A 14,497-nucleotide genomic window follows, 5' to 3' on the forward strand; every position below is an offset into this window, starting at 1 on the left:
AAAATAAAAAGACCCATAGCAAGTTCTGCAACTGTAATATGATTTAAATTCCTCCTGGCTTTGTTATTTGTATGCTAGGCGTACATGCCAGCAAATCAGGCGTTGGTCCAGCTGTTAACCTGCCCTTCCTCAACGCTCCAGGTAGCCTGTCTGTGAACACGCAAGCCTGCCTGTCCTTAAAAATGAATAAATAATGTAAAGCAGCACATCTTCCTTCCTTTAAAAAAAAATAAAAGTAAAAGAAACACATAGCAAAAATGCACTGGGGATAAGGGCGAGGGAGGAGAAGAGTTAATCAACACTACCTATAGCTGCCCTCTAGCTGCAAATTGCAGTATGTACTGCTTTTCTGGTTCCCCCACTCCACCCTGAGCCAGCCAGACACTTCAGTTTGAAAGGTATGCAGTGGTGCCTCGACTTACGAATTTAATCCATTCCGAAGGCACCTTTGTAGGTCGAAAAATTCGTAAGTCGAAAAGCGCCATTGGAAATGCGATTTCCCATAGGAATGCATTGGAAACGGAAAAATTCGTAAGTCGAAGCAACCCCATCTAAAAATTCGTAAGTCGAAAAATCCCTATCTAAAACCGTCGCGGTTTCCATTTGGATGTCAAAAAATCGTAAGCGCGCGGCCATTCGCCCCATTCATAAGTAAAAAAATTCAGTTGTCGAGTCGTTCATAAGTCGAGGTACCACTGTGCTTGAATTTGAAGAGGTGAGGCTCGTCAACTCTGCCTCCAGATCTACTAAGGGCTCCCTCCTTGAATGTGGCCTTTAGTAAGGCATCGGCTTGGAACTTACCTTGCTCGAAGGTGCTCCTCCAGTCACAGCCATAAACAAGACACACTGACAGCCAGTATCTTTACTGAATGAATTTATTGTTGGTTTTTTTGAACTAAAGTTGCTCACAGTTATTTAACAAGGGATACATCAGAAGGTTCTTCTTTGTCCATTTTGACTGTTAAATAATGTCAGTTTGTGTGTCCACATGTGCGTGTGTGTCTGTGTCTTCAAAGTACAAAATAGGAAGGATAACAAGAGGTATTGCTTTCGTTTATTCTTATGTCTTGTGTAGATAATCCCCTTCCTGCTTGTACTGTATGGGTTTTGCTGTATTACTATTATTATTAGTAGTAGTAGCATTTATTATTCTGTATTGAAATCCCAGCCTTTTGTAGAGGTACAATGTAACAGAAGCATCAAAATCTATACACAAGGGGAGATAAAAGAGGGGAAAGGGGGCTGAGGGTGTTGGAAGGGAAGCCTGGGGGGGGGGGAGGGAAGCAGAAGGTGGAGGCAGAAAATACAACAAAAGCAAAAGAGACTAATTTACATCAATATCATGCAATTAAAACTGCCCCCGAACCTCTTGTATCCTCACCTCCCTCCGTCTCCAACCATCACCCTTCCTGTGTCCGACATGCACACAGCAATACAAGATAAAATTTCCAGATTAGAAAACAAAGCAAAACAAAGGAACATCTTCCCACTTTTGTGTGTCTCTTTTAAAAAAAAGGATTTTCCCCTTCAAACCTATGTACAAGAAAGATGGATCCAAGAAAGGGGGGAGGGTGGGGAGAATCCATAAACAACAAAGACAAATGAAATTAAAAAACAAAAAAAAAACAAAGGGGAAGGGAAATAAGAGTGAGGGAGAAATCTAACATTATCTTTAAAAAACCTTGCAATACAACATACACTCATAAAAACTCAACAAACAACAATTGAAGGTAATAAGAGAATTGAACACTAATACTAAAATCTACATTTAAAAGATATTGGTAAAGGAGATTTACTCCTGCTGTTTTTCTTCTTCTTTTTTTGTCTTTGACACATATGATCATGGTTTTGGAAACCTTTGCATGTGGGCCAGATTGAGATACACTTGGCGATAGTTGGAGAGAGATAAAAGACAGAAGCCAAACAAAAAATGGAATATTGGTGAGAGGATGAAGTTAAGTGGTCTTGTCATCATTCTTTTCCCCTCTCCCCAAAAATAAATAGGAATCAGTGTTACCTCTACACAGTAATGAAAGCAGAAGATTTATCTAACAGCTTAAATTTTTAAATATATATTTATATATATGCATTATAAATAATAACCAAGACCTAATAATAACTTAAACACACACAAGGAAGTTCCAGCCCACCCACCCACTTTTGAAAAAAAATATATAAAAATATCTTGCAATACTTTTAGAAGTTTACAGTAGCTTTGTGGTGTTTTTTTTTTTAAACTCGCCCATAGTGCTATCTCCTCCATATCTTGCTCGGAATAACTACCAGTGGTTGTACACCCACACGCGCACCCACACAGGAAGGGGAAGTTTATTTGTTTTTAACTCTCGTTTCATGTTCTTCCTTTGCATTAAAAAAAAAGAACAACAAACGCACACGACCCAAATGAATAAATAATTAAATAAATTAAATAACAAATAAATAAACGAAACCAGCAAATAAATAATACTGATATATCAATGCAGCACTGACGACACAATAGTTGCATCCAAATCACGAGGCAGGAGAGAATTCAGCCGGCGGAAGGAAGTCCCAGTGCAGAAGGAAGGAAGGAAGGAACTGAGAGAGAGAGAGCGGGTTGAGGAGAGGAGCAGCAGCAGCAACGACAGTGGCTGTGTAGGTGGCAGTAGTGCAGGGCGGCAGCAGAGACTGTCCTCCAGCAGGTGGATTCTTGTCCCTCCTCCTCACTGCCGGAAGCTGCGTTCCCCCCTAAGTTTCAGTGTTCTTATTTGATTTGACTTCCGTCTTGTAGTTTTTCCCTAAGTTTGTGTTCTGCCCCTCCAGCAGGCTGGGAGGGGGGAAAATTTGGAGATTATAAAAACAAAAACACAGTTGGAGGGGGCGGGTTGAGGGAGTTGGGTGGTGTGGGAAAAGGATCTGGGGTGGTGAAATTTGAGGACAACTTTCCTGTGGTAAAGCTCCTTAACAAAACAATATATGAATATGTCACAATACCGCCCTCCCGCAGTCTGGATTTGCCAATGGGGAAGTGTGCTGTCAAGGGCAACGACGTCACTCCAGTGACTCCCGACTGTGCAATTTTTATAACTGAGCAGTTCTCCAGCGCAGAGCACCGAAAAGTAAAAGTGTGTGTTGTAGGGCGAGTGAAAAGGAGGAGACCCATTTCCTGCAGTGGGAGAGGGGAGGCTGGGAGTCCCCAAACAGAACCAGTCCGTGGACAGTCTTACATCAGTGGCCTTCCGTGAACAAGTGTTCGCAGAGCACAGAAGGTGAAGCTGTTGGCTGACATGTTAACTTTTCGGGATAATTCCTGGTAGCAGAGTGGAAACAAGCGGTGGTGTCAGAAACACAGAGAAAACAGAACAAGAACAAAACAGGGCAGGGCAGGGCAGTAAATCAGAAGGTGACTGGGGTGCAGGTAGGAAATAAAAGAAAAGAGCTTGGAGAAGATAAACAAACAAACAAAAAAAACAACCCAAGATTTGCCAAACTGGGTTTGTCATCTGTGCTACCTTTTCTCATTGCTTTTGTGTTTTGTTTCAGAGAGATATATTATATCATATAAATATATATGTGTGTGTTTGTGTTTTATATATATTATATATGTATATATGTACACAGTCATTCCTTCATACAAAAGTTGTCTATAGACAGTTTTGTACTGCTGTAGCAATATATATACACATCCATCTGTTTTAGAGGCTAGCTTGCTAAAGAATACTCATTCATTTTCGTTTGAGTCTCTTCGTGTGTGTGTGTTTAGTTATTTAAACTGCTTCTTTCTCCTTTTCCTTTTTTTTAAATTTAAAAATTGCATTTATTTAAGGTTGGTCTTGTAGGCCGAGTGACGAGGCCATCTTTGCCTTCTCTTTGCCAGCGGGGTACTTAGTGTCTCCTCTAGACCCATAGTCATTAGCATCGGAATCGCTCCGCTTGCTGTTTGCGCTATGCTTGGTTGGCGTGCCGGGGGGATGGCTCACCTGCCCGTTCTTCTCGTCTGAAAAAAGTTGTTTAATTACGTCAAAGAAGTTACTCAATGGGCTGCCTGGGTATACAAAACAGAGGAGACAAAAAGAAAACAAAGAAAGCAAGAGAAAGAGAAAAAAGAGAGAGAGAAAAGAGAGAGAGAGAGAGAGAGAAGAGAACAAACAAACAAATGAACAATGGGGTTTTAAACGAGAAGAACGTGATGAGCGGTCCAGAGCCACGTGCATGGGTGTATGTGGAGGATGAAGACAATGAGCAGAAGAGGAAGAGCATCAGGATGGGAGCACTGAACTGCCTGTGCATATGGAAAGCCTGGGGTCAAGAATGCCACACCTGGTGGTTGGAATCTTGCACTGTATAGCAAAAAGCAGAACTTTTGCCTAGAAGGGCAACTGGCATGCCTGGAGAATGCCATGATGCTGGATAATACTGGGCCTACATGAAATTCCTCTGAAAAAATGTCCTGAGTGAAGGAATTCGAGAGTAATGCAAAACCACCAAAACTCTGATCCTAAGCATGCTCACTGGGAAGTCAGTTCTATTGCTTCCAATGGCGTTTTCTTCTAAGCACCTTTGATCAAATATGTAATCTAAATTATGCCTTGAAGCTTCAGTGATATCTCTTTTGCCTGATCCGTAGCCACACATGTACTCTTATGATCACACACAGAACTCTTGCATACACAAGCTGCTCCCTTAACTTCAAGGAGAAGAGGAGATTTGCTTGCATAAAGGAATTAATCTGCAAATCTACTTTCTCCATTGAATTGAATGGGGAAACCTTTGTGGGCAGTAGAACTGTGTGTGAGCACAGGAGTTCCAGCACTTGTAAAAATACAACTCAGGATCTGTATCTATGATTCTACTCTTCTCCATCATTCAGCTTCTGTGTGATTTATTCCAAACTTTAGGAATGCTCACTAAACTTTTTATGTCTATTTCTATCATCTGTTGCACACCAATTATGCTATTTACATTAAGTACTTTAGCTTGTACGAATTTTAGCAGCAAAGGAGCATCCCCCCCCCAAACGCATGTGAACACTGCCATCAACCTATGTCAAATGTGCACAGGTGTTTCCTAGCATCCCAGTCTACAAAGTGTTCATATATCCCTGAACTGGTATGTCTGCTGCTGTTTCCCTAAGGCAGCATTCCATACTGTAGCAGTAATGCCTAAATCCAGCAATCCTATGCAACAGACAATTCATGTTTAACATTTCCACAGCAGCTCCATAATGCCCCTGTGAGTCAAGGGCCCTGGATTGTCAATCCCCTCCCTGTGCACTCTTCCCACATTATTACTGAACTTAGGGACCAATGTAAACTTTGGCAACCAACTGCTGGGCTTTGTGGAGTGGTGAGGCCACTGGCACTTCTGCAGCCCTGCCACACATGGCAGCCAGGGTAGAAGGTGAGGATGAGGACCAGCACAATTGCTGTGCCAGCCTGGAACTTATGCGTTGACTGGACTGAGCCCAATACTGTGCAACAGCAGTGGGACTGGTTCTCCAGGCTGTGAACCATGGGCCAACTCAGCCTCAACCTGCTTCTCAAATGCTTGATTGGGTGCATTTCTTTCTGGCTGCTGCCAGGGGGAATTCTGCTTGCAACATTCCAGCACATTTGGATGGTGGAAATGGAAGATACACAGCAGAGCTGTAATGCTTCAGTCACCCTAGTGCTGGCAGCAGACCACAGTGGAGGGACAATCCAGCACACTCCCCAGGCAACAGCGGTTTGCATTGTTCTGCCTGATGTTGCTTATTGTGGTGTGAAATATGGCCTTAGGAGCCTATGAAACTTATTTAAAATAATAACTAAGCTGCATCTTAGCCACCATATATCTCATGTGGCATCCAAAAGAGAGTTACTGCCTCTCTTGAAAATAAGATGAATTCTAGGAAACTACCTAAGATGTATAAGGCCACAATCCGACACTGTGTTAAGTGCATTTAAGCCCACTGATTCCAATGGGTTTGTGGGTGCTTAACGCTGTGCTGAATTGTGACAAGAGTGTATAACAACAGTTGCTAGTTACTAAAAACCACTGATGAGTCCGTGTGAAATGTAGATGCTGGAAGACTGACAATTTGGGGAACTTCTATTTTGTTGTAGTGAACAAACAAAGGACTAGATATTGCCTAAGAGACCACTGGATGAAACTGGACAAGTTTTCTGGGACTGATAATTTAAATAAATAAGTATGTCAGTACCCTGTAGAAAACAGAGAAACAAAAATGTTTTACCAAGACTTGGGATTAATCTGAACAAGGGACCATTTCAACTCAGTCCAATTTTTCTCCCAGGGTATCTCCTGGAAAAGTTAACACCCTTTACACCACATCCTGGAGAAGTATCCTGGTGGGTTTGGTTGCAAAAAATCCACAGTGAAATCCTTGTTAAAATCTTGCTTCTAGCAATCTTTGTGTGATGTGTGAACAGACATACCAAGGATCACTGTATGTGTGTTAGTCATGCAGAACAGCACAATCTGATACACGCCAACTCATGAGTAAACCCCACTGAGTTCAATGGTACTCATTCTTAAGAAAGTTGTTAAAGTGACAGTCTGGAAGACTTATGTAAGAGTAGATATACAAACTGTTCTGTGAAGTGGCAGCCATGGCACTTAAGATCAAGTCCATTCTGGCTCAAATAGAAAATAGAGCCATCCTTCTTTTTGTATGTGTGTGTGTGTAACCATTGTTTATTTGCATCTATTATTTTAAATATCAGATACAAAAATGGCCACTAATTGCACAATGGTAAGAACTGAAGTGACCAGGCTAGAAGGCAATTCTCTCTCCACTTGCCCTATCCAGCTGGCAACTTGAGCAGAACAACACCAGCCACACTACCAGAAGGACCAAGTTGCAAGGAAAGTGTAACTTGGATACTCTTCACCTCTCATAAGACAGTCTTTCACACTTTTCACTTTCACAGAAAACAGTCCCTTTCCTTAGGGCCAGTTGCCAGCAAAGCATCAACCTTAGTTTTCAATAGCAAAGACCTCCTCCAGAGGTGCCATGATTAAGAACAACTGAGACACAACTCCACCACTGTTTCTCCCATGATGCTGAAGCGAAAGGAATAATGGAGAGATAAGATTTCCAGAATTTTGAAGGGAATCAAAAGTTTTATCTCCCTCAGATTTAAAGACATATGAACCAAACCCTGAAATCTTGCAGACATACAAAATGATATGTGTACGACACTTTGTTATATGCTCCGGTCCTCATGCTCACATGTAAACAGGCTTCTGTGTGTGATTGTATTGTTATTTTGTAAATTCTCCCTCCTCTAACTTTTTTAAAATAGCAAATTATTATGCAACAGCTTCTTGTGTACACTTTGTCATAATTTCCAGCTAGAATCTCTCTCTCTCTCTCTCTCTCTCTCTCTCTCTCTCTCTCTCTCTCTCTCTCTCTCTCTCTCTCTCTCTCTCTCTCTCTCTCTCTCTCTCTCTCTCTCTCTCTCTCTCTCTCTCTCTCTCTCTCTCTCTCACACACACACACACACACAAAAATAGATGTGTGTGTTAATTACTAATTTATAGCAGAAACAAGTTTAAAGAGACACATCCCTCTGCACTGATTCTCTGCAAAGTATCTGTAAGGATTGAATATGGCAGAGTCTTGCTCTATAATGACACAGCAAAAGAAGGCAGACAGAGGTTGTTGTATGCTTAAAAAACAAGCAAAAAAAAACCCTCACAACTTTCTGGAGGTAACTGCATATGTACTACTCAGTCTAACTTCGCTTTTTTCTGAAAAGGTCCTGTTCCATGAAGCTGCTAGAGACAGCCACTGGAAGAATGGCATAACTTCAGAAATAAATATGAAAACGGTAACAACAATGGTAAAGTTGTGGTTGCACTTCTGCTATGCATGAAATGGCTGTGCTGGAGTAGTTTGTGAGATAAAATGACATTTCTTTGATCTTTTAAAAAAATATTATTCCAAACAAGTACAACATCTGACATACTGCACTGGGTGGACTTAATATTAGATCTTTTATCAGGAATATTTACCAGAGGTTGTTTTTTTTGGGGGGGGGAATATTGCTTTTACAGTTGCCTTACATACATCTCTTACATTCTCCTAATTTGCCCTACAAATCTGTGACCCTCCAGATGATGTTGGCACTACAATTCCCATGACCCATGAGAATTTGTTTTTATTTTGCAAACTGCCTGGAGAATTTAACTGATGGGTGGCCATATACATTTAAATAAAAATACATGATAGTAATAATGAGGAGCCATGCTGCCTGGGGATGATGGAAGTTGGGAACAATAACAATAACAATAACTAGAGAGAGAAAGGTCCCCAAGCCCTCATCTACAGACGTCACTAATCTCTGCTCAGCCTACATTACCAAGGTAGCAGTTTACATCACATGACAACACGCTAACCCAGCTGCCTGACAGAAGCCCTTTTCCTGCTAGCAATTCCCCTAGCACCTGTACATGTCTAGGGAGAAAACCATGAGTCTTCATAATTCCTCTCTCTCCCAAATAGGTGGAGAGGTATTGATTATGCTTGGCTACATTTTTGTGATGTCAGTGCCATCTCCAAATAGATTTCAGCTTCTAGAATTGCAATCTAATCTGTAAAGTTAGATTCAAAGGAAATTATCTCGGTTTCTGAACTCTCAGAATGTAGTTGTATTATAAATCACCATCACCTCTCCCCTCCCCCATCATATCTTTATGGTGGTGATACACATCTATACAGAAACTTTGGCTCGCAAGGTAGAAAATAGACCTACATTGGCCAGAATACTAATTCCCATTACAAATGTCTCTCTTCTTCCATAGTCTTCTGCCTTACCAGTAATCAGACATTAGCACAAGAAGCTCAACAGTCTTGTGAAATAGCATGAGAGAAATTTAAAGCTCATGTACGAACATGATCCTAGAAGAGAAAGAAGAGGAATGCAAGTTTCACCCTTAGATGCCCCTCTGTGGTCAATCGGGACCCTCACGTGGCTTTGGACCCCATGCCTTCACACGCTAAATGGAACCAGTAAACAAAAATTGTGAAATAAAGTGCAAAAAAAAGCTACATGTGCTGCCGAGAACGGTAAAAGAACGTGCATGTGTTTTTGAACTATGAACTGATCAATTTATTCAGGAAGATCTGAGGGAAAAGGAAGTGCAGAAAAAGCAGGCAAAGAAAGGCAGAAGGAGAATGGATACTGAGCTGTTTTCACAGAGGAATATAGAAGACAACCAGGAACCAAGAACATCAGTATTATTTATGTAAAAATGCAAAGCACTTGGCAAAATTCTTAAAGGAGATTTATAATTTTAATATTATGTATATTAATTTTAATACAGAGTCTATACTTGCCTAATTCCCCTCTGCATTTTCAAACACTCTCAATCATCTGGGTTGCCCTTCTTTAAAATACAAAGAAGGCTGACCTTTGTCGCTACTATATTAATCAGAATTTTTAGATGGAATATCAATGGGGTCTGCGAGAAATCTTTGTGAAAGTATTCCCGGGAGCTGAAAGTAGGAGAACATGGGATTGATTTATTCAGCACTTTCATTTGTTTTTACCATGGCACCCATGTTGGGAAGGAAATAAATGTCCTGTTTAGTGGCAGGGCAGGGGCGGGGGGGGGGAGGGGGTAGAGGGAATCAAACTGCCTGGCCCTTGGACAATTTTGTCTGCTGATTTGCAAACAACCAGGGGCCAGCTAATCACAAAATTGAAGGTTCCCATTCATCTTTCCTTTAATGCATCAGTAGATGGGCTTCAATGAATAACAAATTGTGTTAAAAAAAGGTTATTGCATGTATCCTTGAAGTTCTTTGGCGAAAGATAACTCATGTTAAGTGTCAACAGTGCTTTTTTTCTGGGGGGGGGGACGCAGGGGTACACATACCCCTAAACATTTTGTGAATCTAAGTTTGGCCCCATTGAGTGGGCAGTATTTCAATATGAGTAGGAAAACGAGAGTACCCCTAAATATTTTTTTAAGAAAAAAAAGCACTGAGTGTCAACCACTGTGAAACTGTCATGGTGGTCACCACAACTAGGTTTTGTAGTCTGTTCAGTGCAGTGGAAAAACTCACTTTATAGGTATTTAGACTCATGTGACAAATTAGTAGTGCGTCAGTAGACTATGAGTGCAAGTCAGGGGTCAGCAACCTTTTTCAGCCGTGAGCCGATCCACCGTCCCTCAGACCATGTGGTGGGCTGGACTATATTTTGGGGGAGGGGGGAATGAATGAATTCCTATGCCCCACAAATAACCCAGAGATGCATTTTAAATAAAAGCACACATTCTACTCATGTAAAAACACCAGGCAGCCTCCACAAATAACCCAGAGATGCATTTAAAATAAAAGAACACATTCAACTCATGTAAAAACACACTGCTTCCTGGACCATCCGTGAGCCGGATTGAGAAGGCGATTGGGCCGCATCCGGCCCCATGGGCCTTAGGTTGCCTACCCCAGTGTAAGTCAGTAAAGTTTTACTCGGAGGAGACTCAATGAAGCGAACATGACTAAGTTAGGTCCATTCATTTCAGTGGGTCCACTCTGGGTAAAACTCAGCTGACTACCACTCTGTGCATGTGTTTTTCCTCTTCTACATTATAAGATCTTTGAAGCAACGCTTGTTTTCTGTTATGCACGCAGAGTTGTTGTCTGCAAGAGTTTACTGTAGCTATGCTGGGGCTGTAACACATTAACAGAATGTGTTTGAATCCCTTTGCTTGAGAAGTTGTAGCCTAGAAACCCAGCTTGGATTACTGGAAAGTCATTGAAATATCAGAATATGTTCAGAGAGGAATGCACCCTGTTGAATAAGCTGGTCTGTAAACGCTAACCAACCTTCTGAAAAGAAATGCATAAGGATAAGTAGTTCCAAAGAGCTGACAACTTAAACAGCAGAAGATAAAAAGAATCATAGCTACAAGGATCGGTTTATGAGAAAACGGAAGTGATGGATGTTGCCTGAGTATCGGATAAGGAGGCAAAGACTTGGATATAAAGGAAGTGCCAAAGACCCAAGGAAGCAGATTATTACCAGCCAATTCATGAATGTAGCAGAATGTAGCTACTAAAGGCCACAAGGAAAGCACTGCAACTGAGTGTAGACCAAAACAGAAGTTTCAAAGTATGAAAGAAGACAGTATCCGGATGGACAGTGTAATGGACACTAGTTCTAAATACATTCACCATTTGTTAGGAAGCTATTGTGACACAGCAAGTTCAATGTTGCAGGCAACTTTGCTGAAGAAGCCAACATATTCTCTTTTGCTTCAGTCAAGTAAGAGAAATGATGCACTTGCCTTCCTTTTGATGCCATATACATGGATATATCAAGAGAAAAGATGGTGATGCTATTCAAATTTTGTTTGGAAGTTGATGATGTTGGAAACTTAAATGGGAAGGGTCATGGCTCAGTGGCAGAACAACTGCTTTGTATTCAGAAGGCCCCACATTCGATCTTCAAGGAGATTCCTATTTGAAACCCTGGAGGACTGCTGCCAATCAGCATAGACAATACTGAGCTGATAGACATAGCAAAATTCCAAGTATGTTGGTACTTGGTCAATAATTATTATTATTATTATTATTATTATTATTATTATTATTAATTAGACCAATGGCCTGACTCAGCATAGGGCAGTTTCTTTTCGGAGGCTCCACCTTACCCTCAAAAATGCAAGTGGAAACCCCTCCATAACTTTAGCTAAACCCTTAAGGTAATATCTCCCCTAACAGACCAACACATTTTTTATTTTATTTTTAAAAAAACACTTGTCCTTGAGGTATTTGGACATAAATAAGATCACAGCAAGCAAATAGTCTATGCTTTTCTCATGAGAAAAGTTTTGCTCAGTCTCTGGTTTTGTTCACTGTAAATGCCTGCTCTTAGGAGACATGTCATATATCACTGAAAAGATGATTGGGGAGGGAGGTGTTGTCAATTTCAAAACAAAACAACCATCCCACAACAGTCCAGAGTTTACTTCTGGTATTATTCCTATATCCATAACTTTTCCAGAAACCTTGGTGTATCTCTGTTACCACTCTTTCAGCTCTTCCCTTAAGGCCCCTTATCACTATATCAGTATTCATTAGTAAGGAACTATAAGCACAAAGAAATGATGCCAAAGTCTGATAAATAGTTGGGAGAGCTCAACTCTGACCAGAGCCAATGGGTCTTCTTTGTGATGAGAAGTCTTGTGGTGGCCACTGCCTCCATTTCTGGTTTCCCCACCTCACAGAGTTAGAAAAGGTATTGAAAAGGGCACATAAAATAATAGAAAGATAGGGACGTCTTCCTAGAGAAGAACGCCTAAAGCATTTTGAGTATTCAAACTTAAAATGTCTAGGGCAGGAGAGGGAACTTTTTTGACTCCATGGGCCAGTTCCTTATCAGGATCAGTCATGTGGGTCAAATGTGACAGGCGGATGGGATCACCCACCTGTCAATTTTGTGATAATCACATGATTGACAGAGTGGACAGCCACACTCACCTGTTGAAATCCCTTGCTGGAGAGCTGTTAAAATGCAGGGTACGGGAGGTGCTTTGGAAAGCAGTTTGGCAGTTTAGCCCTGCTCAGCATGTACTTCTTGGGGAAAGGAATAAAGAAGCCCTTTTGCAAGAAAAAGCCTTCTTTAAGGGGTTCTCCCCCCCCTCCTTAGGAGGCATGACTTCTTTGTGCGGCGATCCAGAAAAATACTGGGTCTGTGTGCTTCAGCTGCAACTGCCTCTTCCCAGGGGAAAGGCGCATGGAGCGAAAGCAAGCAGACTAGGCATTTTTCTGCTGTGTTCTTTGGCTGTGTGTGCCTGTCCTGAAGAGTGAGCAGGCGCACTTGACCAAACTAAGCATGATTTGACCACTGCGTGTCAGCTGTTAAGTGGGGGTTAAATCCTACAGTGCAGAATTGTGCCAAATGACACTAGGCAATGGTAAATGTTATTACACCCAGTGGCTGAACTAGAAACAGAAATCTAAAAGTGAATGGTACCGTTTTCTAATTTCAGACACCCTTTCCTCAATATGCTATAGGCTCAACAGTACAGGAATTGCAGAAAGGCCATATGACATGTGTCAGGGAGCCATTACAAAACACACCCTCTTGGGCATCTGGGAGTATCAGACCACCTTCACATTTTGTTTCCCACAACCAACATGGGTGGTGAACACCAGCACACCCAGGCCCCTCTGCAAAGCATGAAATGACTCTTATGGTAGGAAATTTGTAAGTCATTTCTGAGGGAACATATTTTAAGGAATTCTACAAAGGTTTCATTTGTGTAAGTTGGATCCAGATGCTAAGTACTGTATCTGAAAATCTGACCCAAGGCATTCACTGTGACATTAAAACCAGTAACACTAAGGAAAATGTCAGGATTTAAAAACAAAACAAAACTCCTCATTGGTAGCTATTCTACACTGTAGTGCAATTGTAACAATACCCCTTCCTGTCCATCGGAATGAGCTGCTTAAAACATAGTAAATTTAGGCCAGCACTGCATTTCCAATAGTGATCAATTCCTAATGCACTATAGGAAGCATTAATAAATCACTCTGTCCTCTGTTGTTCACTCCAGCAATTTAAGGTCAAGGAATATAGTGAGCATGTCTTGTCCTGAACTTCTTAGGCAATAGCCATTGACAGTCATGTCAGCTGTTAATTAATTTAGCTTTTTAAAAGACCACTACTCTTGTCTTGTTTACATAGTCACTTGAAGCAACACCTAATAGGCAGACATGGTTACATTTGCTTACAGAATCAAGAAGTAATTCAAAGTCTACATAAAACCGAAAGAAAGACTATCCAGAATCCATATACCTCCTTATCATCACCAGGATACAAGCCAATGAGAAGAATACTGTGGCTCGCTGTAGTAACTGATTTGGACTGAGCCACAGGAAGCACAAGGTGATCGGGACAACTCAGAAGTAATAAGCATGGAGCAGCAGCTTATTCTGATCTGTAAGATTCCCTCTGTAAGCTAAATTGGAACAAAGGTATTTATATAGGATAACAACTACAATTTAACATCCTTCAGAACAGTTTGGAAATCATCAGTTAAGGAAGGAAGTCCTGGCTATGCTGACTATATTTCCATTAGATGAAATAGAATCTAACTGTGGAAGGACATGTGGATCCAGAATTGGCCTCCACAGTCACTTACAGACACACCGGTAAGACCGTGCTCATGGAAGACAATCTTACTCAGTTACGAGTGATCGCCAAAGAAGAGAGAAATAGAAGGACATTCAGAGCAGGAAACTGGCAATAAAGATAGATGGATTAGAAAAATATAACAGGACACCTCTTAGCCATGAAGTGCTCCTGGCTTCACAACTGAAATAACAGATGTGCACACCAGCCAACAAGCTCAGCCATCACTTGTTCCAACTCCTATGCTTCTGGCCGCTTTTTCATTTAAAAAGTGCTGCATAAAGAATTAAAGTGTTTATCTATTCATTTCTCCAAAAGTAGGGGAACTTCATTAAAAGTGCAAAACTACTCCAACCAGGGGA

The 14,497-nt window shown here is 41.2% G+C and overlaps 1 protein-coding gene across 1 annotated transcript in view; it reads right to left on the bottom strand.

The window, feature by feature from the left end:
- Positions 1–3,763: 3,763 nt before the first annotated feature.
- BRSK2 (BR serine/threonine kinase 2) overlaps positions 3,764–14,497 on the bottom strand; it is a 383,428-nt gene continuing 372,694 nt past the window's right edge. Inside the window, exon 22 of the mRNA XM_060279665.1 lies at positions 3,764–4,024. Coding sequence (XP_060135648.1) covers positions 3,801–4,024 — 224 coding nt within the window. The 3' untranslated portion in view covers positions 3,764–3,800. The remainder of the gene's footprint in view (positions 4,025–14,497) is intronic.

Source organism: Zootoca vivipara, chromosome 1 (genome assembly GCF_963506605.1).
Source record: "Zootoca vivipara chromosome 1, rZooViv1.1, whole genome shotgun sequence".
Lineage (NCBI taxonomy): Eukaryota > Metazoa > Chordata > Lepidosauria > Squamata > Lacertidae > Zootoca > Zootoca vivipara.